Below are 26,953 nucleotides of genomic sequence, written 5' to 3'. Positions count from 1 at the left end.
TAGTCTTCTGAATGTGTGGAATGAATAATATCACTCTTTGGAAATCTTCCATAAAATTGGAACTTCTTTTCAGGCTTTGAACCTAAATTATGTCTTCTGCCGAGGGGCGGTGGTAATGTTGAAAACTGACACCTTTTTTAAAGCTATTTTTCTTCTTGAAAATCTTTTTTCACTATTTGGTGAAAGATATCTAAATAAACCATACTTATTTAAATAATAAACAACTTTTAAAAGTGAAAACAAGATGTTTTCTCCCGCCTCTAAGTAGACTGATAAACTTGGCCACATTGTAAAGCTGTTTGGAATAGTTACTTTTTTAGCAATTAACAGTTTAAATGGCATTATTATTGGCAAATTAAATTCACTGTTCAAATATAAACCCTGTGGTAATAAAAGCTTCTTTTCTGGATTTATCCACTTAATTATTATTGCTCTGGTATATAAGAGTTCCCACTGAAGATTTCTCCACTGAGAACTCAAAAGAACACCAGGTTTCTTTTGTAGGAATAAGTAGATATAAGAAAAAGGAGAGGCAGGTTTTTACAATGTAACATTTTTCAATAATTTATTCTTTACCAGTATATTCCTATTTTTAAGGTCACAAATTAGTTACAAAGATTGATAGTCTGGTAAAAATCCTATTACTTCAGTTTCCTTGGAACAAATTAGGTCATTGAAAACAGTGATTCTTCAGGTTACCGTTTCATAGATTTGGTGATTTTCAAAGCAAATTTGTAGAATATACTAACTAAAATGCAATGAAAAGTATATTCTCCTGGTTGACAGGAAGATATTAAAGATAATTTAAAATCTAATCTAACAATACAAATGTACACTCAATACGGAGAACCTTAGACCTGAACTGTTTTAAAAGTTTTCAGAATAATAAAAAGATCTCTCACAGTATGCTGTGATGCAAATAAGGAATCCACGTTAAGTCAATAATCTATATACACAAGCCTGTATTTTTGTGCTTGTGAGTGCATCAAATGTGTTTGTGTGTGGAATAAATCAAGTGAAACTAGCCATAAAATCTAAGGTATTAATCACACAAAAATGAAGCAGGGGAAAACACACTGAGGTTGTATCTGCTACCTTGTTCATATTCATTGCCTTAGTCAATGAAGCCTTGCAGTTACACAATCATACTGACCTTGATTTAAACTGAGGGTCCACCAGTTACTAATTTTGAGCACTTAGGCAGTTATTTAACCTCTAAAGAAATACAGTGTCACAGTTACAAGCTCGGGCTTGAAATTCATAGACTGCCTGGGTTCAACTCCTAGCTCCACTACTTATGAGCCACGTGATTTGGAGGGGAGCTCCTTACCCCCTCTACACTTCAGTTTCCTTCCCTGCAGAAAGGGACAGCTACACTTCAGAGGATTGTCTAAGTATGAGTTAATACACATGAAGCACTTTGAACAGTGCCTAGCACATTATAAGTACCTAATAAATGTGAAATGCTTTTAATATTAAAGCTGTTTCCACATTGAATAAATAGAAGTAACTATCTCAAAAGGCTGTTACAGTAAATGAGAACTGCACAAAGAACACATCTCAAATACATGAAATATACACAAAGTACTCAAAGGCAGTAGCTATTGTCATCACTAGAAACCAGAACTGATGGTAGTGAGGTTGATGAAGAGGAGGACGGCAACACCACCAGTCATTCCTGGACCCAATCCACATAAGTGGCAGTCACCCTGGAGTCCTGCTTTCTCACCTTCCCAAACAATTAATTGCCATGTTCTATAAATTCTACATCCTCAAAAGCTATCTCATTTTCTCTATCCTCACAGCCACTGTGTTACAAAATGCCTCACACATGCTCCCAAGACCAACGCCACAACCATCTATCAGGTTGCCCCGACTCCAGTATCGCCCCATTTCAATCCATTCTTCACATTCCAAGCTAAGTTGGTTTTTGTTTTTTTTAAAAATAAAACAGAAATCCAATCACGTCACTCTCCTCAATAACATGTGCAATCATCTCCACAGCCTTCAGAATAATTTTCAAATTCCTAATTGCGGATGCAAAGTCTTCCAGATTTTGGCCCCTGTCTACCTCCCTCACCTCATCTTTTTCTACTCACTTACTTTGCAATCTAACCTAAGATCTACAACTCTGATCTACACGCGGTTCTCCAAACACATCATGCTCTGTCACCTCTGTGCCTTCCTGTAAGCCCAGAACATTTCCTTCTCCCCTTCTTTACTCCTATCTGACCACTTAATGCTTCTCTTCTATAGTTCAACTTCCATGCCACCTCCTCCATTCCCTCATATCCTGTCCCATCCCACACCCATTTTTCTCCCTCCCAGCCTGAATGAACTTTATGATTAGTATTTTAAGTGTTAACATTTAAAACACATTTAGCTTACTCTTCAGTTCTAAGAGCTGAAGATCTAAGCAAAAAATGTCATTTGTAACTCAATATTTTATGGTTCTAGGATTTCAGCTTTTGGTTAAGAATTAAAAAGTGAAAGTGAGGGGCTGACCCCCGTGGCGCAGCAGTTAAGTGTGCGCGTTCCGCTGCTGGCGGCGTGGGTTCAGATCCCGGTCGCGCACCAATGCACCACTTGTCAGGCCATGCTGTGGCGGTGTCCCATAGAAAGTGGAGGATGATAGGCACAGATGTTAGCCCAGGGCCAGTCTTCCTCAGCAAAAAGAGGAGGATTGGCATGGATGTCAGCTCAGGGCTGATCTTCCTCACAAAAAAATAAATAAATAAATAAAATAAAAGAGTAAATTTCTTGGGGCCGGCCCGGCGGCGCAAGCAGTTAAGTGCGCGCACTCCACTGCAGCGGCCCAGGGTTCACTGGTTCAGATTCTGGACGCTCATTGACACACTGCTTGGCAAGCCATGCTGTGGCAGCGTCCCATATAAAGTGGAGGAAGATGGGCATGAGTGTTAGCCCAGGGCCAGTCTTCCTCAGCAAAAAGAGGAGGATTGGCAGATGTTAGCTCAGGGCTGATCTTCCTCACAAAAAACAAACAAACAAAAAAGAGTAAATTTCTTTACGAAAAGAGAAAGCAAAACTTTTTTTTAAAAGATAAAAATACTATTTAAATGTAAATCTTCAGCTCCTGGTAATTTCAGCCATTTTCAAAACTGAAGCCAAGGTTTTTTTTTCTCTAGATTTTAAAACAAATCATTGCCAGAAACAAAATTAAATTTAAAAGAGTATTATATTTCAAATGTGGAAGTGATACATATTCTTCTGCCTACATTACTTGTACTTATTCAATGTACTGCTTTTCAAACAAAGGTATTTTCATCTATTTGGTTTCATTCTATAACTACTAGTCTTTCAATAAAACTTAGGAATAAATGACTCCCCCAAGTGGAACCAGCCTACATAGACTTTCTCTTACTAACAAGCTTTGCAAGTCATTTCAAGTTTCAATATGCTCACAAATTTTGAAGCTGAACTCCAAAGGTGACAATTATAACTTTAAACCTATACAGTAAGTAAAAGGCTGACGGTAAACTAACAGAAAACTTCACGAAAGAAATGTATGTTAAAAAATAATATTTCTAAAGAACATGGTTTGAAAATTTTATTTATAAATTGGATACTTTAACGATTTAAAAGCAAGTGATCAATTTAAAATGCAGGTATGTTTCTAAAGATTTTTAATTTTTTAAAATTAATCAGGTTGCTTACTGAAAATGTTTAAGCATCAACAATTTGAGATGCAATTATACTTGACTCTTACTGGTAACAGAAAATGAAGAGGCTCAACTTATTGTGAGAAATATTTATATCAGAAAAATGAAAGCTGAGAAGAATTAACATATTGGTGATTGAGATCCTGCTTTTACCTCCATTACCCAAGCTAATCATTAAAAAAAGTTAGCCTATTGTAATCAACCAATTAGTTAATATAGTTAAATAAAAATATAGTAAACTCGGGGCCGGCCCGGTGGCGCAAGCGGTTAAGTGCGCGTGCTCCGCTGCGGCAGCCTGGGGTTCGCCAGTTTGGATCCCGGGCGTGCACCAATGCACTGCTTGGCAAGCCATGCTGTGGCGGCATCCCATATAAAGTGGAGGAAGATGGGCATGGATGTTAGCCCAGGACCAGTCTTCCTCAGCAAAAAAGAGGAGGACTGGCAGATGTTAGCTCAGGGCCAATCTTCTTCACCAAAAAAAATAAATAAATAAAAAAGTATTAAACTCAACAAACAAAAGTTTCAAGCTCTTTAATATTACGATAGTATTCTAGCCTCAGACTAGACTCACAATGAAGGGTATACCTTTGATATGAGTATATACTGATTTGTTATTATGTATTCAATATCTTCCTTCTTTCTAGATTTCAATAAAAGATACAAATGCAAAAAAATAAAATGTGTATTCAAAAAATCTAAGAACAATCCTGTCATGGGGGAGGGAGGCTGTTGGGAGATACAAGTATAAATACAACTATCTATCATGCAATTAATGGGTCTTTCTACTTCATCATATGAAGTATATCTGAGAGGAGTGACAAATCCACTCACCGATAGAGTATTCACAGATAGGAATCATGTTTGAGGTTCTCTGGTGAAAAGCAATCACTTGCTTATAATAAAGATTTTATGACTTCATTACCCATAATTGGGAGTAGGTCTCTAGTGTAAAATAAAATAATAAATGCACTACCAGGTAGACAATCTAATAATTAGCAGATTTCTTAAAATATTTTCATTCACTGGCAAGCTCATACAGATTTTTAAAATTAATTTAAACATTTTACTACTTTAATCTTCTAGAGCTTAACATGACTCATATTAAAAATCAAGATCTTCCTCAACATGATTAATTTTGCCAACAGTATGAAGAACATTAGACTTGAAACTAAGAGATCTGGGTTTTGGCCCCAGCTTTACCATTAACTCTTTAGGCTTCAGTGTCCTCATGTGTAAAATGAGAGCGTAGACTAAAAAATTTCTAAGTATAAACGTACAAAACCTCAGCTCCTGAGTTTATTTCCAAAAATTAAACTTCATGTTTTTTAATATTTATAGGATTTGAGTTTCAAAAAGTAAAATTATGTAGCTTAATTTGGTCTCCAATTCCCTGTATATATCTAAAACTAAGAGGAAGAGCCTATTTTTATAGAAAACTATCTAATAATTAACTTTTGTATTGTTTTTCATTTACAAAATGCTAGTAACAATTCCAAATGGGAGGTATTATCCCAATTTTACAGAACAGAAAACTGAGGCTCAAAGAAGTTAAAATGTGGCCAAGTCTTTCAGCCTTTTTAAAAAAAATCTACATTTTACTAAATCTCTAGTCTACAAAATGCTTCAATTGACATTATCTTTTATAGTTAGTTGATTCTGAAGCTGTCTTGGAATTATAATCTAACTAAAGGAAAGGAAAAAGGTTTTAGTCTTGTTTAACCAGAAGTTGCTACTGGTAAATGACAGAACTAGAATTCCAACACCAGATTTTCTGACTCCCAATTTCCTACATAATATATCAAAATGTAAAATAAAACGGTATTGTATATTAAAGTACCATGATTTTCAACAGTGAAATTTAAAACATATGCCCAGATTTAAAAATAATATGTACAGATGTATGTCAATTATTTCTCAATAAAACTGGGGAAAAAAATATGTACAAATAGGAAATATAATAATAAAAATAATCAAGTTACAAAGTTAAAAAAATCATGTTCAGAAGTCTAACAGATTTACTGGATCCCAAAAGCATGTACAAAGTTCAAACACTGTGATTTCTTCTTTTCTCTATTGGAACTCTTAACATTGTACTTTTTTTTTTTTTTTTTTTTTTTTGGTGAGGAGATCAGCCCTGTGCTAACATCTGCCAATCCTCCTCTTTTTTTGCTGAGGAAGACGGCCCTGGGCTAACATCTGTGCCCATCTTCCTCCACTTTATATGGGACGCCGCCACAGCATGGCTTGCCAAGCAGTGCGTCGGTGCGTGCCTGGGATCCGAACCAGCGAACCCCGGGCCGCCGCAGCGGAGCGCGCGCACTTAACCGCTTGCGCCACCGGGCCGGCCCCAACATTGTACTTTTAAAACATGAAATTTTGTTTCTTAGTGCCATCAAGTCAATTCTGACTCCTAGCGACCGTGTGTACAGCAGAGTGGAATCCTGTCTGGTCTTTCTGGGCCATCCTCTCACCTTCTGGCGCTGTATCAGACAATACTCTGCTTCTATTCATTGAGTTTTCACGGACAATTTTTTTCAGAAGTGGGTGGCCAGGTCCTTCTTCCTAGCCTGTCTTAGTCTGGAAGTTCCACTGAAATCTGTCCACCGTGGGTGACCTTGCTGGTATTTGAATACTGGTGGCATAGCCTTCAGCATCATAGTAACATGCAGCCACCACAGTATGACAACCAACAGACAGGTAGTGTGGTTCCCTGACTGAGAAACAAACCCAGGCTGCAGTGGTAAGAGCACTGAATCTTATCCACTAGACCACCAGGACTGGCTAAAACATGAAATAGTGATTATTTATATATATAATTTACATGGTGATTATTATAAAACATGAAAAAGTACGAATATGATCATGATGTAAACTTATATTTCTAATTGAATTTTTCAACATGCAGATGCCTAATTTATACAATCAACTGAATTGTTCTCTAGGCTGTGTCAGGACCAGTCTCAGCATATCTAACACAATATTGAAATGATCTATTCTAATTCAACATTTGATATTTGATGGTTTAGTTAATTTAAATATTTTATTTGTTATAAAATGTTACATAACTCTAACAGTACAAGTTTTCCTAGATAGTGCCAGGAGATTTTAGAGTAATTAGCAAACTATCAGGGCTAAGTTACAAACAATGGCTAACTTAAAAACCGAATACTCACTTTGTTATTTTGTGTCACAAGAATACTTCCACCCCCAGGTTTCAAAGGCACCTCTTCCATTGCTCCAAACACATCAGTCTCAACAGAAAAAGTCAGTTCTAGACCCAGATCACTAATATCATTATCTAAAATCCACTGCAAATTTTTGGCATATTCTGGATCAATGGATGCCACATCTTGGTAATTTACAGGAATACCTAAAAATGCAAACATACAGCAGTTATATTCTAAATGTTTCTGCCTTTCCTTATCTGTTTAATGGTAAAATACTGCCCTCTACAGATACTTTGGTAAAACTGCAAATTAATCCAATTCACAGCATGATTTAAATGGATGCTAATTCCTGCATTTGGAAGTCTGTTAATGTAAGCTTTCTTCCCAACTTTTACAATGTAATCTTTCTTTGAAATAGCTATTCGGGAAATTATTATAAACTTCAAAAAGTGCCAATTCTCTTAAGCATATTCATATTAAAATGCATTCTTAGCATAAATTTACACACACTAAAATGAAAAAAAATTTTAGCAAAAAGTAGACTATTTTTTCTCTCCCTCAGGCCCCCAAAGGCCTTACCTACACAGATAGTCTCCAAACAAAATAAAAATTACCTCATCCAAAATGCCACCACTTATCTACTTGGTTTTCCCTAAAGACTATAAGAAAAATACTTCAAATAAATGCCTATGGAAATGACAATAGAGCCATACCAAGAATGTGCTTGTAGAAGGATCTCGTGAAGTAAATGTTGACCAGCTGCCTATGGTTCAAAGCTAATCCCAAGATCTGTCCAGCAAACCGGAAGTAGTTCAAGTGATCAGGATTTACATAGGAGTTGCTATTAGGCTGAAAAGTTGTTCCTATTAAAATAAATACAAAATAATTTATTTTTAAGACTATAAATGCAGAAAAGAGGTCATTTCAAGGCAGACAAATTAGCTCACATACGACTCCAGCAAGGTTAAGTTTACACTATGAATAAACTTCAACAGAAATGTCCTCTGTGGAATATGTAACAGGCAGTGGAAATGAAAGTACAAAAGATAATCAATAATTCACACATACTTATCAGAGTAAGTCTCTGTGCAGAGAGAAAATTTTAGAATACTTTTAACTGAAAGTAGTTAGATGATGTGTCACAGAGATGCTGGAAATAATTTATTAAGACAATACACACACATACACACACACACACACACACACACAGACACAAGTTTTCCTAGGCAGTGTGGAAATAACTACTAGGCCTTGAATTAGGGCAGACATTGTCTCACTCATCTATACAGTGCAGCACGTATTCACTACTTTCTGCTCCTGAAGAAATAGAGCACTAAAGAGAATAACTAAAAATTTTAAATCTACAACTGTTCTAAAGTGATAGACCTACTCAATGAACTTGATGCCTTTCAACAATTATCAGAAAATTACCTAAGTCTACAAGTCAACCAATTCTTCCTCATGACAAATAATTAAGTTTAAATAAGTACCACTGAGGTAAAAGTAAAAATGGCAAGGGCAATAGTTATCGATTACTGTCAAAATCTAGTGCAATGGAATAATTCCACGTACATGAAAAACATCTGGAAATAGATAGTGGTGATGGTTACAATACAACGTGAATGTACTTAATGCCACTGAACTGTACACTTTAAAATGGCTAAAATGGTAAATCTCTTGTTATGTATGTTTTACCACAGTAAAAAAAAAAATGGAAAAACCTAATACCAAGATCTCAACTTTAAATAACTCTTTTTCCCTATTTTTCTGTGATCATCACTAACTCGAATTACAAATTCTCTCACTCATTCAACAAATATTTACGGAGTGCATGCTATTACTACTCTTCTAGGCACCTGGGGTAAAAGAAAGAATAACTGATAAAACTAATGAAATAGCATCAAAGAAAAATAAAGGAAAAGTGGACAAGTATTGGAAAGTCAAATGTTTGGTCATTTAGTACACATATTTTGACAATAATGCACTTTATGCTTCATTGGTCTTTACCAGTGTTGGCACCGGACTAAACTGCTGTGACCAATTGACTTAGATAAAACAAACAAATCTGGAAGCTTATGGCTGAATGACTCAAAAGGGCCACATGAAGCTAGCCATTCACTGTTGAGTATCCTTTGAGCATCACTCCCAGTCATGATGTAAGACTGGGTATTAAAAGTCAAAGCAAAGTTCTGTGAGATGAAGAAAGACTTCAAAGACAAACATAGGGGCCAGCCCGGTGGCGCAGTGGTTAAGTTCACGTGCTCCGCTTCGGCGGCCTGGGGTTCACAGGTTTGGAGCCCGGGCGTGGACCAATGTACCGCTTGTGAAGCCATGCTGTGGTTGTGCCCCATATAAAGTAGAGGAAGATGGGCACAGATGTTAGCCCAGGGGCCAATCTCCCTCAGCAAAAAGAGGAGGATTAGCATCGGCTGTTAGCTCAGGGCTAATCTTCCTCTCACACACACACAAAGACAAACATAACCATAATGGCAAAAATATAAAATTCTGAGAATAATCACAAATATTTTTACCTATTAAAATAGTTGAGTGCCTAGGGTTACTGATGAACCAGCAAAGATTTCTGATGACTCAACTTTCCTCCCCTAGGTCTGTATATAATTCCTCTCTAAGTACTTTCTGAGAAATCTGGGTTATTAAAAAGAATAGATGAGGAGAAATCAAAAGAAAAAAAAGGAAACAAATGGGGAAAAAATCTTCAGAAAAGGAATAGTAGTTTTTAACTTGAAAACTAGTTAAAACAGAAGATAAAGTTTATGTTATACTTTAAGTTCAAAATAAATGTAACTGTAACACTCCCAGCTATTTTCGTCACCTCAGAAAAATCCTATTGTACAAGAAAATACTCATTTCACAGAATAAAAATAATAGCATCTAATATTTATTTCTGCTTTCCGTGTGCCAGGCACTGGGCTAATAAGCATTTTTACACATCAGCTAATTGATTTCTCACTACATTACCAAACACAGATTATCGCTATTTTCAAATGAGGACACAGATCCAGAAAGGTTAAATTTACTGGCCCATGATCATAGCATAAAGAGGAGCAGAGCCAGGATTCACACCCAGTGTAACACCAAAGGCCAAACTCCTAGCCACTATACTACACCACTTCTCTACAGTAAGAATCTTAATTTGAAGGGCCAGCCCTGTGGCTTAGCGGTTAAGTGCACGCGCTCCGCTGCTGGCGGCCCAGGTTCGCATTCAGGGCACGCACCAACGCACTGCTTCTCTGGCCATGCTGAGGCCGCATCCCACATACAGCAACTAGAAGGATGTGCAACTATGACATACAACTATCTACTGGGGCTCTGGGGGAAAAATAAATAAATAAAATTATAAAACCTCTGGGAAAGTAACTCCCAAACAGGACATAAAAGCTGAGCCACCATATACAATTTCTCAAATTTGAATATCACTATAGATTGGGGAGGAGGAATCTTAATTTGATTAGAAAGCAGGTTTTAAAGAGATTATTATAGACATTAGGTCTAGCTAAACATTTCTCATACTCAGTAGTTTTTAATTTTAATTTTATAAAAAGGACAAACCACAGTGTTTATGGTCTATGTGCTTCAACAACACGCTCTGCTATAAATTTGTAGTATAGGGAAGCATGTCGATTAACGATTCCACAGCAAATGTGTTTTTCAGGTGTGAAACTAAATAGACTCAGAATAAGGGACTATAAAGAAAAGAAATAAATCTAAAATATAATGCTCTAATGCTAAATCTTGCTTTAAGGATTAGGCCTAAATACCTGAGCACCTCCTCAAACATGTCATAAAATCACAAAGACACCAAATTCACCTCAGAGCAAATAATCAGAGGTTACAGAGTTAAAGCAGGCAGTCCCATATTCCTAAATAAGTTCAAATATGCCAGAGCAGTTCATCACATAGAATACCTGCAGCTCCCTAGCATCACTGCAGCCCACCCCCGCATGCCTCCCTTAGAGTCATCCTTCTTATTCAGTGGAGATTTGCTGATGGTTTGTTTGGCTTTTCTTGTTTTTTTGTGTGTGTGTGAGGAAGATCAGCCCTGAGCTAACATCCATGCTAATCCTCCTCTTTTTGCTGAGGAAGACCGGCTCTGAGCTAATATCTATTGCCAACCCTCCTCCTTTTTATTCCCTAAAGCCCCAGTAGATAGTTGTATGTCATAGCACATCCTTCTAGTTGCTGTATGTGGGACACGGCCTCAGCATGGCCGGCGAAGCAGTGCGTCGGTGCACACCCGGGATGCGAACCTGGGCCGCCAGCAGCGGAGCGCACGCACTTAACCACTAAGCCACGGGGCTGGCCCACTGCTGGTTTGTTTGGATGCAACCAGAAGCTACAACTGATGAGCACTCTCTGCTTATAAAAAGAATCTAAACACTGGAAAAGAAAAGATCTTCAGGAAGAAACAGCAACTGTGCAAAGCACTTAAAAACTGAAATCCCACCTTCACTTGGATATAAGTCGTTATTAAGTTAGAGAACTCTCAAGTATACCTTACACAAATGAGGTGGTGACCATCTATTTAGCCTACAATATCAAATCACAATTCTGCAGGTCGCAAGCACCATTTCAACAGAGTTTTTTATCTGTGTTATTTGGTTAAATAAGAGCTTTTAGTTGCCAGTTGCTGATTTTTTAAAAGAACTGAAAACTAAGTTACTATATATAAATAGATTATAAGTTAAGATTTAACATCATGATTTCCAGACTTTGTTTTATATGACCAATAAATTTTAAGACTTGAAAATTCAAATAGGGTTAGCAAATTTTAATTTTTCCAAAAAAGGACTAGAATTTTTTTTAATCCATCTATTAGCAATATCTCACAAAAGGAAATTTTAACTCAAAAAAAGTAGACCAAAGGACAATCCTTATATTGATTAAATTTAGTTTTATTTTACAAAGTGCCGATGAAAACTTCCTTGGGGCCAGCACTAGTCCCTGAGACAAGCAACTGGTTAGAGGAAAGAATGCTAGATTGAGTCAGGTTCCATTCATGACCCTACCACTCATCAACTATATTTAACTAAACAAAAACTCTGAATTTCAATTTTTTCTTCCATAAAATGGAAATACCCCAGCTGGCTCACAGGGCTACTATGGAAATCAAAGGATAAAATGCACTGAAATAGTCTGAAAATGTGACAAGTCACAGAAAAAGTCATCTAGACTGTACAACTTACCATCAGCTGACTGGGTAAACAATGCATAATCAGGATTGACTATCTCATTAGACAGAATATCAAACCACTCACGCACAACACCTTGACCCTGAGTTCAAGAAAATAAAATTAAGTATCAAAAGAAATGTATAGAGAAGTTTTTTTTCTAAATAATGATAAAATTAAAATCATATTAAATTTCTTCCATTATCAATTAAATATTAAACTTTATTCAAGTGCATTTCAATCTTTTATTTACAGTTATCTTAACAGCACTTATTTTTATACCCACCATGCCTTCTTCTCCATGGAACCGTACAGCAATTCCTTGCTTTAGCTTCGCACAATTGGCTTTTGACACAACTTCACAGCTACTCCTAAAAATAGAATCTAAATATGTAGCATTGGTTAATTTATATATTAAAATTTACAATAACTAGTATTTTGTGCCTCACATACACATCAGTTTCTCTGTTAAACATACCTCTGTGAACCAGCAGGATATCATTTTCATTCACTGGCCTGTGCACCATGTCTGAGTCTGGTTGTCCTGAATGCAAATGTTCATAGAACCATTCACAGCGATCTTTAAATGGCTACCCCAACAGATAACAATAAAATATGTTAGCAGTACTTCAGCCACCTATCAGATTTATTTAACTAGCATGCTAAAGGCCCTTTCTACAAATAATTATTCTTAGACTCTTATTTATAATAAACAGTTCTAGATAATGTTCTGACATTTCAATAACTATTCACAAAAAGGCAGATCTTAGCTGAAATACTGACTACCTAGACAGTGTGTTTTTTTAAAACTCCCTACATTTTCAACAGAAAAATTTGATCAATTAGGTTATATCAGATTTAATATCAGATATGTAATTGAACACATTACTCTCAATTTGTTTTATACTCAACAAGGCTTAAAAGAATGAATTCCCAAATCCAGAAAAATTATGTTGCACATTCCATTTAATTTTTCACAAAAATAATCTTTTTACACCTAACTTTACTTTTTTGCTTAAAGAGACCAGAGGCTTTTTTTTTTTTACAGGGAAAGATTCGCCCTGAACTAACATCTCCTGCCAATCTTCCTCTTTTTTTTTTTCTCCCCGAAGCCCCAGTGCATGGTTATATGTGCTAGTTCTAAGTTGTTCTAGTTCTATGTGAGCCGCTGCCACAGCATGGCAACTGACAGGCAGGTGGTGTGGTTCCACAACCAGGAAGTGAACCCGGGCTGCCGAAGTGGTGAGCGTCAAACTTTAACCACTAGGCCATCAGGGCTGGCTCACAACTTTATTCTTATGTCTGTCCTTTGAATGTGTAGTGTAAACCCTGACAGTTGTTTTTTTTTCTTTTTGTAATGCAAGTGCCTGACTTAAGATTTGATTGCTGAGACATCCTCTACAAAGAGGCATCCACTTCAAAGGCAACTATCTAGAATAAACACATTACCAGCCACACGACTAGATAAAGAGCCAGGCCACCTCCCACCTCCAAGGCTCCTTTTTTTGAGAGATCTTGGTTGATTTCAATAACTGACCATTTGGGCCACTTGTTTTTTCTCTTCCTGTGCTTTAAATTCCCACTCTTATGTTTTAAATTTACCAATAAAGAGTGAACCCACAAAACCCTAGGCCTCCACCCTCAACCCCAATAAAAGCAGAACCCCTGGCCCACGTGCTCTCTCTCTACCCATGACCTTGCTACGTGGCCCCAGGTGTGCTGTGTAATTTCCAGGTTCTGTAAGTAATAAACTTTCATTTTTTTCAAAGTTTCCTGATGGTTACTGCTGAAGGGCGTCTTGCAATCATAATAAGAACCACAAGGCCTGGTCTAGCCACAACACCAGTTATAGAGAGGTTGAGACGGACATATAAAAATTGGCATAGTCAGAGTGACTGCACGATTGCCCCTGCAATCAACTGAAGGGAGTGCTCTTTACCTGCAACTTGCTTACTAACTACCTAACCCAGGTGGCTAACACCATCTGGGAAAGGAGCACCACTTGCTGGGGGTCTGACACGCTGCTCTGTGCTTTCACATATTGCCTCTGTTCTGTGTTGCCTGCAGTATCCAACCCAAAAGGTCATGGCTGCCATAATAATTCAACCCAGAATAGCAAAATAGCCTTGCAACCAGAACCCAATGGCACCGCGAGAGGTAAAATAGAACAGAGGCCCACAGTCTCTGCGTCACCACTTCACTCACTACAGTCACACTGTTCGTCCCCTGACCTGATGAGATGTTATGTGTCCAATCTCTGGCATGATGCTGCTAAAAAGTCAATGGACAAATATAAATGTCCTGAACATCTGGTGCCAGCACCTTCTAAGAACCCTGAGGAGGTACACCAAGTCCCTGATAAATGCAAAACCCCATGGAAGCTACATATTGGGCTAGTAGAGGCAGACCCCAATCCCAGAGAGGTCTCTTGGGATACCCTGGAAAAGAAAGCAGCCACCTACGAAGAGGGCTCACAGTGATGTCATCCAAAATTTTCTGGTAACAACACCTAAGATTAAGGTAATAGGATAAAAACAACAAGTAGAAACTGAAATCAAAAACTATACCTTAAATGAAATTCAAACCTTTCTTAAAGATTTTACGCAACAGGAAGGAGAGAGGGGAACTAATTGGCTATTATGAGTTTTCTAATTTGCCTGGAACGGGCTCTGAATTGTTACTCATGGCTGCTAAAATGCATCAACTGGCCAGTATCTCTAAAACCCATGACTTTCATAAGATCCATCCGAGCTCTATGCTCATTTCCTCCAAGATACCACGGATCCTCTGAGATACCACAGATATCCCCTTGGCTTTCCCCTGAAAGGGACCAGAGGCACACCTCACAAGGTGCCCCTGCCACCAAGGGAAAAGCTGACAGGGTTATCGAGGCCTCTAGTGAGGAGGAAGAGGGAAAGACAAAGGCCCCTAGAGCCACTGATGTTCACTCCAGGGCCCTTTCTCTCCTCACTTGGATATTTATTGCCTGGTGCCGTGCCCATCCTTCCATCACAGTGATCACTGCTAAGGCTCACAGTCAATGGAAAACATTAAGATGAAAACCATCTCCTACTGCACAAAATTGGCATGGAACAATGGGTTTATCATTTCCATGACAACAGTAACCCAATGACCTCTTCTTCATTTCCCACCCTGAAGAGGCCCCATTTGACCTGGAGTCTAGAGAATTATTTTCACAGGGCGCTGCCCCTAATTACAGGGCAGCACTACAACATTTTGACATTTTATTGAGACTGCCGAAACCATCCAAAAGATACTAAAACTTCTAGGAGAGAATTTACATTCTTTCTCTGCCCCTTGAAGATGTAAATCTTACCATGTGTTTGAAATGTAAACACCCCAGGAGGTAACTAAAACTCCGCTCACAATCACCTGAGACTGAAGGAAAAAAGAGGGGTGGGTGGGGGGGGGGGGGGGGAAGCCTTTTAAAATACAAAATGCTATGAAAAAAAAAAAGCTCTCTTACCGGAAATCTAGTCCACAGCCTCCTTAAGATTTATTTGTCAAGGACAAATACAAATCTTAAAAGTTTTCTCCACAAATATTAGTAAAAAGCTTTAGCCATTGAAGCGAGTAACCTTAACTTGTTCTGTCTGTCAGTTTGAATTCAACTGTTGTTTATAAACTAGTGAGTTTTATATTGTTGTACCTGATTCGTGGCTAAGATTCTGGAACAAAAGCTAGAGGGTCCAACCCACCAATTAGGAGAAAATATTTGCAAATCATATATCCAACAAGGGGTTAATCTCCATAATATATAAAGAACTCACACAACTGAACAACAAAAAAACAAACAACCTGATCAAAAAATGTGCAGAGGATATGAACAGACGTTTTTCCAAGGAAGATATACAGATGGCCAACAGGCACAGGAAAAGATGTTCAACGTCACTAATCATCAGGGAAATGCAAATCAAAACTACACTAAGATATCACCTAACACCCGTGAGAACGGCTATAACCACCGAGACAAAAAATAACAAATGCTGGAGAGGTTGTGAAGAAAAGGGAACCCTCATTCACTGCTGGTGGGAATGCAAACTGGTGTAGTCTCTATGGAAAACAGTATGGAGATTCCTCCAAAATTAAAAATAGAAATACTTAATGATCCAGCTACCCCACTACTGGGTGTTTATCCAAAGAACTTGAAATCAACAATCCAAAGAAGCTTATGCACTGCTATGTTCATTGCAGCATTATTCACTATAGCCAAGAAGTGGAAGCAACCCAAGCATCCATCAACAGATGATTGGATAAAGAAGATGTGGTGTATATATATATACAATGGAATATTACTCAACCATAAAAAAAGACAAAATCGTCCCATTTGCAACAACACGGATGGACCTGGAGGGTATTATGTTAAGCGAAATAAGCCAGACAGAGAAAGACAAACACCGTATGATTTCCCTCATATGTGGAAGATAAACTAACACACGGACAGAGAGAACAGTTTGGTGGTTATGGGGGGAATGCGGTGGGGGGTGGGGCACAAGGGGTGAAGGGGCACATTTATACGGTGACTAACAAATAATAATGTACAACTGACATTTCACAATGTTATAAACCACTATGACATCAATAAAAAATAAAACAATATTTTAAAAAAAGCTAGAGGATCTCCGTGCCTATCTTCATGTTTATGGAGGTATGTTATGTATTTGTGATTTTTTTTCTCTCTACCTCCGGATGGTATTGCCAAAGTTAATTTGTAAAAGAGCTTTATTTAATTGGCTTAAAAATAGGCACTTATGAATTAAGTATTTCTAAAACTCAGAAATATAGAAACTAACCCAAATGTTTTTCAAGTTCACGTAATCTGGGATAATCTTTGGTAAATAAAAGCTAGTTTAACTTTGGCTTAATTAAAGTAGGTATGTCTTCAGAGTTATCATTAAATATAATGCAGATAAACAACTACCTGGGTTTACTAGTCAATAAATTCATGTTATCTCTATTACAAAATGTGTCAGCAAGAAAAGTAGCTTGGGATGATGGCTGACTTTTTCTACTGTCTAATGAAGTTTTCATGGGTACTCGAAACATATTTGTTAATAGCAAGTGATTTTGAAAGAAGTAAGTGGGATTTAAGAGTTCTTAGGTGACCTTTTCAGTAATAATTGTGTGTTATGGTATGTCTACTTAAAATAGCTTCCCAAATCTTTGGTAACTTCCACCCTTAGAATTTTGCTAAATTAAACGAAATGATGAGAATCCACTGACTGTCTAGATCATTTCCAAATAAGATAAAATACTGAAACATTAATTGCTAAACAAGTCTATCTACTTTTGCCCTCTTGTTACAAAGAAACTAAAGATGTCTGGGTCTGTTAGTAAATATGTCTTGTGCCGCAATGAAAAATCATGCTATAAGGAAATGTATGTTTCTAGAAATTATGAAATGTATTCATAAATTTGCCAATCTAAAGAATGATGGTGTAACAGACAGTTCATAATTGCTTATTTTCACTAGAAATTAAGGGTTAAAAATTCTAATTAATACATGTAATTAAACCTACTAGAAATAATAATGGAAACATCTCTGTATGCAAGGAAAGTAGGATGTGTTTTTGGCTAAGAGAGGTATGAAGTACGGAGATGCATTTTTGTTAAAGGAAAAGAAAATAAATTTGTCCTAAAGTAAAACTGGTTGTTTCAGAATGGAGAAGAGGAAAATAAATGATAAAATGATATAGAAAGTTGGGAAGAAAGAAGAATTTTACCTTGTATGGTCAATTTGGCTAAAATTAAATTATTACAAGGTTTTTTTAAAAAATAAGCTTTAATATCAATAGTATGCTTTTCTTTTAGAAAAGAATAGTAATTTTCACTCATTTGATAAACGGACAAAATTTTCTTGGAGTACTGGTCTGCTCCTGAAATGAGATTATGAAAGGTTTTTCTTTATCTTTTAAGTAATTTGGCCAGAAAGTAAAGATTTCATGTTTCATCAAAATAATTTCCTGTGCTTCATGTTGTCTTAATCAGGTCTTTGATTACTTAAGAAAACAGAGTCTTCTCAATATTAAAAGAGCTAAGTTTTGCTTATAACTATGTATTTGCCTTTAAAATCTTTTGTTACCTTGGTTAAGTAGATAATTAAGCATTGTTTCATAACGATCTGTGATCCTATTTAGTCAAGTGTCCAAAACCTTTCGATAGTTTTGACAAACTTCCCAAAATCAAATTCCAAATGAAGTCTCTTTTTTGTGTGGGTGAGGAAGATTAGCCCTGAGCTAACATCTGTTGCCAATCCTCCTCTTTTTGCTGAGGAAGATCGGCCCTGGGCTAACATCCGTTCCCATCTTCCTCCCAAATGAAGACTTTCTGACCTGGAAGTAACTTTGGGATTTTCCAAAGGCCTCCTAGAATATCTCAAAAGATTTGCTCTCTCTCCTTATAAAAAAAGAGACATTAGGGGGCCGGCCCCGTGACCGAGTGGTTCAAGTTTCGCGCACTCCGCTTTGGCGGCCCAGGTTCGTGGGTTCGGATCCCAGGCGCAGACCTACTCCACTCATCAGCCCTGCTGTGGTGGCATCCCACATACAAAGCAGAGGAAGGCTGGCACGGATGTTAGCTCAGGGCTCGTCTTCCTCAAGCAAAAAAAAAAGAGGAAGATTGCCAGTGGATGTTAGCTCAGGGCCAATCTTCCTCACAAAAAAAAGCCGACATTAAACTAATTAGGCTTATTTGATATGTTAAATTACATGAGAAGCACTGTCAAATAAGAAATAATGCTAAATCTTCCTTATGGATATCCTTGTAGGGATAGTCGTTGTTAACATAAGTGTTCCAGAAATTATAGGAAATTCCTAAAAATCTGATATGAATTATCAGTCATGATTCCAGTTATCATCTTAAAATGTGTCTCACAGAAATAATCAAATTTCCTTGTCAACTGCATTATAATGAACTGTCACCACATCTTTAAACACGGGCATTTTTAAGTCTTTCGTCATTTACACACAGTTATTATTTTACTCCGATGCTTTTGCAGAAGTGCTTCATCTTTAAGGAGATTCATGGAAAGGACTCTGACAAGTACGGGTTTCTGATAACTTTCAGATCATACCACTGAACTAAGAATTTACAGAACTCTAAGGAAAAACTGGATTCATAAAACTGCTAACCAAAGTTAAGATCAAGAATTAATTACATAGGATTGAATGAACTGATGAGGATGATTATAATTTTTTTATGACTTTCGTTTGAAACATTGCTGGTTCTTTAATCTTTTGTTTTCCCGAGTTAAAGAAACTTTTTCTCTTAAGCTAGCTATGACTTACACCAATTTCGTAAAGTACACCTTTGTGAACAAAGATGAAGCAATTACTTTTTTCTCCCTAACTGATCCCTCCAGAATTTGGAAACTCTCAGTGAATATTCCTATATTTTCATGGTAATATAGCTACTTGCATAAGTTTAATAAAAATCTGTTCTTTTTCTAACAGGACACAACTAGAAACATTAGTTATATTACTGAAATGTCATATGTGAGAGAGACTCAGATCTGACCAGACAGCTTTAAGGAACTGAGGTTGACTTTATGGAGCCAATAAAGCCCCTTGGAAAAAGTGGCTTGGTACCTTGCTTACAGGGTTCAGGGCAGCCTTACCAGGTGAGTAAGGAAGGTAACTTCCTGACGGGTCCAGGAACCTCAGGCTATTTTGGGAACCTTGAGAAAAGGAGAATTCACCCAAATCTATAGGTATTGCAGGTGAAGTCTGATGTCAAGTCCTCGGCTTGGCTTCCTAGCCTTGAGAGGCTTTTAAAAGTTCAATCTGAGATTCCTTAGGAAAAGTTCCAGCAAAGCAGACCTAAAAGAGTCTATATGGTCAATCACTCTTCTTGCTGCACTTATGTAAATAACCAGGCCAAGTTTAATGAGACTAGACTTATTTTACAAACAAATTACTCTTGTTTTGATTATCTCTGATAGAAATGGGGGTGATTATAGAGAGAAGAAATTATGTTTCAGTAATATACCTTTGTGGATATCACATTCTAGCGCTGTTAAGTGTCTTTGAAGTTCTGTTTTCGAACTACAAACTGGACTGGTTCCTGAATTCTTCTAGCTTCCTCCAACGTTTGGCTACAACTCTCCAAACTAACATTTCCAATTTTTCTCCCACCCTTCTGACTTGAAATCATTGAGAACTAGAAGTGCCCTTTTCCCAAAGCCATGCAAGCTAAAATTCGACAACTTGATATAAACTTCAGAGAAATCACAACAGTTCATATATAGACAATCTTCATGCCTGTTGCTGTGTGGGCCACTCAGAAAGTTCACTTGAACACCCAATGACATAATCAGAGACATTCAAACTGCAAAGACGCTTTGGGCATCTAAACTGGCTGCCCTCGGGACTCAGATTGGGTTTATAATTCGCTCCAACCACTAACCTTTGTGTTTCCACTGAAATGCCTCTTATTAAATATCTGATTTCTCACACAATATAGGCCTAACTTTGGGAGCCCAACTGCAAGACTGCCTCCTGAAATGAGATACAAGTGTTTAACTGAACTGACCTATTTTCACAGCTGGATGTTTCAAGTTTGGAACAATGGCTACAGACTGGATTTCGGAGAATATTGCTTGTATAATTATTACAGGATTTGCTACTATAATTCTATTTAGATGTGTACTTTCTGGGTTACAATGTGCCCTACCCCTGACTTTTAGCTTATTAGCTCCCCAGGCAGTTAATGTCCTCACCATTGGCTCTGATGCCTTGGCATCACAAGATGGATTGTACCCTAACAGGTTTTTTTTTTTCTTTTTTGTAATGCAAGTGCCTGACTTAAACTTTGACTGCCGAGGCATCCACTACAAAGAGGCATCCACTTCAAAGATGGCTATCTCGAATAAACACACTGCCAGCCACTGATGAAATAAAGAGCTGGGCCACCTTCCCGCATTGAGGCTGCTTTTTTTCAGAGATCTTGGTTGATTTCAATAACCGACCACTTGGGCCACTTGTTTTTTCTCTTCCAGCACCTTAAATTCCCGCTCTTATGTTTTAAGTTCACCAATAAAGAGTGAGCCCGCAAAACCCTAGGCCTCATCTTCGACCCCAATAAAGGCAGAGCCCCAGGCCCGCTCTCGCTCTCTCTCTCTACCTTGCTGTGTGGCCCCAGGTGTGCTGTGTAATTTCCAGGTCCTGTAAGTAATAAACCTTTATTTCTTCAAAGTTTCCTGACGGTTACTGCTAAAGGGCATCTTGCAATCATAATAAGAACCACAATGGCCAGTCGAGCCACAACACTGGTTACTGATAGGCTGAGACTGAGACACAACAGAATATAAGCAGCAACTAGAAAGGAATTTGTTCCCCTTTTTTTTCTCCCCTTCCTCCACCCTAAAAATTTAAGAATAAGATCTCTTGAACAATAAAGAAAGTCTCTATCTTTTGTTCATGTGCCAGATATGCAAACTGTAAGTGATTTTTTTTTTTTTTGGTGAGGAAGATTAGCCCTGAGCTAACATCTGTTGCCAATCCTCCTCTTTTTTGCTGAGGAAGATTGGCTTGGTCTAACATCCATGCCCATCTTCCTCTACTTTATATGTGGGACGCCTGCCACAGCATGGCTTGATAAGCAGTGCGTAGGTTCCCGCCCGGGATCTGAACCTGTGAATTCCAGGCCACTGAAGCGGAGTGTGCGAACTTAACCATTACACCACCAGGCCGGCCCGATCTGTAATTTTTATGATTTAGTCAGTAAGTATTACTGAGTACCTAGTATGTGCCAACACTGCAGGTAACGTAAGAGCTGTAAAAATCTCAATTTCATTGTTAAAAACTGTTTAATACAGTTAAAGAGATTAGACTAACATAGAAGAATACAATACATATATAATATCAAGTTCTAAACAGTGAAGTACAGACTATAGTGCACTAAGAATTTAGAGTTAGTGCAGAGGCGTGAGGTACAAAGCCTTCATGAGGTCATGGTTTGAACTAGGACTTAAAGACGGGTAGGACTTGCTCAAGCAGGGAGGAAAGAGAGCACAAAAGGCTAAGGGAGACAAAGAAAAAGCACAGCAGGAGACACTGTGTCTCCCTGGAAGATGAAGTGAAGGCACAGGCATAACCAGAGTCCTATCCCTAACACATGTTGAAGGAAATAAGTTTGTATAAGTAAATTGAGGACATAATTATGGATCCTGAGAATCAAGTAAAAGATACAGAGGCCACTGTGTAAATTTTGTCAGAGGAATAACATGAATGCAGTAATTAAAATGAGAGTAGTACCAACATAAAGGGAGACCATCCAGGCAGCAGTTGAAATAATAGGTATTGAGTGATAAGGTCCAGGTCATGGTAGGAAAGAGGAACAATAAAATAAAACCAAAAGACATCGCTCCTTTGAATAAAGACGAACAGTAAGAGAAGATCTCTAGGCACAGAACTTAACAGAAAAACCCTCCCCTCACAATCTACCCCCTCACTCCTAGAAGGCACTGGTGGAAAGATAATGAATGAGGTTTTATATATTTTGAATTTAAGGTTATTTGGGGTGTAACTACTAAGGGCTTGGAAATAAATACTCAAATGTGCTGCAGCTGAGACAGTGGAAATAGAGCCACGAACAAAGTTGAAGTTGGAGACAAGGCAAGGTCCCTTGTTCAAGAGATTAAAGATATAGAGAACAAGACCAAGAATGGAGAAGTTTATGATCACAGGTCAGAATTGAGAATTTGCTTAGCAAATGATACACAAAGCTAAAAAAGTCAAAGGAGAACCACAGTAGTGTAATACCACAAAAGCCAAGAGTTTCAAGAGATAAGTAAGATCAATATCCAACACCACAAACAGGTTATCTTTCAGGTAGTTTTTAGGACACCAGTAAACTTCTTCATCTGAGCTAAACTAAAGTATTAGAGACTTAAACATCACTTTTTATTAATTCTTAATAAAGGGTAACTGGTGAGAGATTAACTTCTGCCTTTTAATATCTGCTCTTTCAGTAAGAAAAGAGTAAATGTTCTCTTTTTAAAAGTTAAATGTATAATTTAACAAATGTATAATTTTGTCCATACTTCTAGTAGTCTTTCACATTTTAAACAAAGCACTGTTGTTATATTATACTCATTACTGGGCATATAAATTGAATATTTTATTTTTAATAAACAGGCTAGAATGTAAAGTACTCGAAATTTTAATGATTATTTCTAAAACTTTGATGAAAGAAGAGAGAAAAAAACATTACACGGAAGCAATGTATTTAAGTATGGGCTTTGACGGTTGATAAACATGGTTTGAAATCCTGGCTCTGTCACTACTACGTTTGTGATCTTAGGGAAATTACTAATCCTCTCAGAACTTTAGTTTTCCCACCTGTAAAGTAGGGAAAATAATACCTACTTCAAGGGCTAATTGTGAGGATTAAATGAAATAATGCAAATACACAACATAATACTCGTAATTATAATCATAATTAGCTAACGCTTATTAAAGCACCTATTAGCCACGTACTGTTTTAAGCACTTCACATGCATTTTCACATGTAATCCTCACAACACTGAGAAAAAGGGACTCTTATTCTCCCCATTTCACAGAGGAGAAAAATGCAGCACCAAGAGGTTAAGCAACTTGCAGAAATACTCAACACCCAGAACGCTCAATAAATAGGTGTTGTTCTTATTATCACTTGCAACAACGTTAAAATTATTGTGAATAAGTATTTAACAGTAAACTTACATGCCATTATAAGATGTTAAATGTTAAACTATATCCTTTATCTATAAAACGTGAACCAAGAAATAAAAGAAAACAGCAATTTTTTTTTAAGTAATTCAAATGGAATATTAAAGGTACAAAATGCTACCCTTCAAAAGTTAATAAGGTATCTGTGAGATCAAATACATATAATAATAAGATACCTGTAAGATGACACAAATATATATACACCTTCAAAGGCAAAGGGCGCATGTTTGTATGTAACCTTTCTGAGTACCTGCATTTCCATAAAATAATTCACAAAACATGACTGATTACAGAGGTTCCTCTTAATAGCATTTGTACAGCAATACAAAATGTCTCTCCCTTTAACTATAGGTCACCTGAAAACCACCAACAGAACAAGAAGTCAATCCCTTAGCAGAGGTAGTTGTTTTTGTTTTTACTGTTTTTTAGGGGTTTTTTGGTACAGCCTCCAAGTTACAGAAAATTTCTAAGTACAGTAGGGTACCAAGTATTTTTTTCCTGATGTGAGAGCAAGTTGCCAACATGACGTCCAGTCACCCCTAAATACTTCAGTGTGTATTTCCTACAAATAAGAGAATGCTCCTACGTAACCAGATAACCCCATCAAAATCAGGAAATTAACACTGATATAGTACAATATCTAATCCTCAGATTCATTTCAAGTTTTGCCAGTTTCCTAATAATGTCCTTTACAGCATAATGAGTCATGAATTGCATTTAGTTGTCCCGGCTCTTTCACTCTGGTACAGTTCTTCAGCGTTTTCCTAATTTTCATGACCTTGCTACTTTTAAAGATAGCAGGCCGGTTATTTTGTAGAATGTCCCTCAATTGGAGTTAGTCTGACGTTTTCTCACGATTACATTCAGGGTATGCATCTTTGGCAGGAATATCAAAGAGGCGATGCCATATTCTTCTCAGTGCATCCTACCAGCTGGCACACTGATATGTCTGCTTTGATCACCACCAAGCTTCTCCACTGTAAAGTTTCTTTTTAATCTTTGTAATCAGTAAGTGTGCTATGGGGAGACACTTTGAGACTGTAAAAATATCCCATCTCTCATCAAATTTTCCATTTATTCATTAATTTTTCCAGTATAGACTCATAGAGTTCCGATATTATTTGTAATATTTTTCCATCATTGTTTATCTTTATATTCAAATTGATCCAGATTTGGCCAGTGGAGTGCATTCAAGCTGGTTCGGAGTCATTTTGACATAATCCCACCCTTCTTTGAACAACTTTCTTGCACAATAAGATGTTCCAAGCTCATCTTGTACTTTCCCTGACCCAGACCTGAAATTAGCCATTTCTCCAATAAGCCCTGGTTCATTGAGAATGGTATTTAGAGACCAAGAACTAGGTGCCAGGCTTGCTATGTCTATCTATCTACGCTGAAAACTGTAAGTGCACACCGATTTCTCCAATTCCTCTCCAACAGCACTAGTTCACTCTATGTTCCTCCATTTTGTAACTCCTTTCTCTGACAGTGAGAAACTAGGCTCCTATTATCTTTACTATACATTCTTATTTGATCAACGACCTCACCTTGTATATAACCAGTTTTTGACATGGACGCTTCACTGCATGGATGCCATCCACCCCACTCAGGCTCTGCCAAACTAGTCTGAGCAACTGTTACCACTCTCCAGACTGGACATCCTCCATATGCTGCTCACACACTCCATGCTGAGCCCCTCTTCTACACAGATACCCCCTTACCACGCCTAAGCTCCAAAACCCCACCCTGGGCCACTACTATGCATGTGGACACCTTCCTCACCCTGGTCATGCAACAAAATGCCCTCTGTGGGTCAAAAAGGTGGAGAACTAATGCAGGTACCTTTTGATTGCATTGTTCAGGAAGGGAAGAGGGAAAAGGAAGTGAAAAGTAGAGACAGTATTAAAAATTGCAAACTATCTCTTTCAAAAACTAAACATTTCTTTCATCTATAATCTCATTTGCTCTAGAATGGAGTCACAAATGAACTTAAGAACCAAACAGACTTTTAAATTCTGGTTCTCCTACTTAGTAGCTAAATGACTTAAGTTACTTAACTTCTTCAGCTTCAGTAGAAGAGTACTCATCTCACAATTGTTACAAAAATAAAATAATCCATGTAAAGCAAATGTATGGTACCTGACCTAAAGTCAGCATTCAATAAACGTAAGTTATTATTACTACTTTCTCTTTTACATTATCATTATTAAACACATGTCAAAAGATAGTTATATACATGTGTATAATTTTATAGGAATTAGTTCTTAGCTTTCTTTAACTTCTGAAAGAGTCAGTGTCCCTAAAGACATTTAAAAATACCCGTAGTATTTATCTTACGACTACTAACCAAACCATAGCCTCTGGTTTATCCTACATTTCTGATAAATTATTTTCTAAAACTTTGCCAGGATCATGTCATTCTGCTGAAGCAAAGTTATCAGTGGCTCCTGACAGCCTAGCAACAAAGAAGATTCTTCAATCTGGCAATCAAGGCTTAATATAGTATGAGTCAAATCTACCTTTGCAGAATTGTATCTCATTCCTCACCTACACAAAATTTCTGCTTCAACCACTGTACCTTTATACACTTTTCCATCTACATGCTCTGGCCCATATCTTGGCTAGAATGCTCATCTTCCCCATTTACTCCCAACAAAATTTTGCATGTTTTTCAAGGTCCAGCTTAAAATCCACCTCCTCTTTGGAATTTCCCTTGACTACAGCAGCCAGAAGTAAGCTCTTCCTCCCCAACTCCTAAAGAACCAGGTAATATTGTAATTACTATTGCATAGGGACATTCATTATATCTCCTGCTAGATTGAATTAAGATCCTCTTGGAGAAAGGACATATGCTTTCTATCTCCAAAACAACTACCAATCATAAAACATATATATCAGTCACTATTTAAAACTTATTCTTCACAATAGTTTTATCATGTTGGTGTCATTATCTCTATTTTATAGACGAAGAATCTTAGGCTCAACGATGTTGGAAGTGCGCACAAAGTCACACAGCTGGTAAGCAGCAAAACAAGCTTTTCCCTAACATGTTTCACAAAACATGAGATATGTGGAATGAACTCTAGTGGGGGAAAGGTTCTCAGGTCAAATAAGTTTGGAGGATTAACAAAGTTAAATCACTATTTTTACCAAGGGAGTTCTCAAAGCCTTTAACGAGCTACTGATAT

General features: G+C 37.4%; 1 protein-coding gene across 7 annotated transcripts in view; it reads right to left on the bottom strand.

The window, feature by feature from the left end:
• The window catches only part of HACE1 (HECT domain and ankyrin repeat containing E3 ubiquitin protein ligase 1), a 110,714-nt gene that overhangs the window by 17,695 nt on the left and 66,066 nt on the right, over positions 1-26,953 (bottom strand). For all 7 annotated transcript variants that reach the window (XM_058566562.1, XM_058566559.1, XM_058566560.1 and 4 more), the window contains 5 exons: positions 12,515-12,626; positions 12,323-12,420; positions 12,052-12,139; positions 7,561-7,710; positions 6,854-7,050 (listed from right to left, as the gene is read on the bottom strand). In XM_058566562.1, coding sequence (XP_058422545.1) covers positions 6,854-7,050; positions 7,561-7,710; positions 12,052-12,139; positions 12,323-12,420; positions 12,515-12,626 — 645 coding nt within the window. The remainder of the gene's footprint in view (positions 1-6,853; positions 7,051-7,560; positions 7,711-12,051; positions 12,140-12,322; positions 12,421-12,514; positions 12,627-26,953) is intronic.

The sequence above is a fragment of the Diceros bicornis genome, chromosome 23, assembly GCF_020826845.1.
Source record: "Diceros bicornis minor isolate mBicDic1 chromosome 23, mDicBic1.mat.cur, whole genome shotgun sequence".
Classification (NCBI taxonomy): Eukaryota; Metazoa; Chordata; class Mammalia; order Perissodactyla; family Rhinocerotidae; genus Diceros; species Diceros bicornis.
The sequence above is the reverse complement of the archived record's forward strand: the minus strand, read 5'-3'. Positions and strand labels throughout refer to the sequence as shown.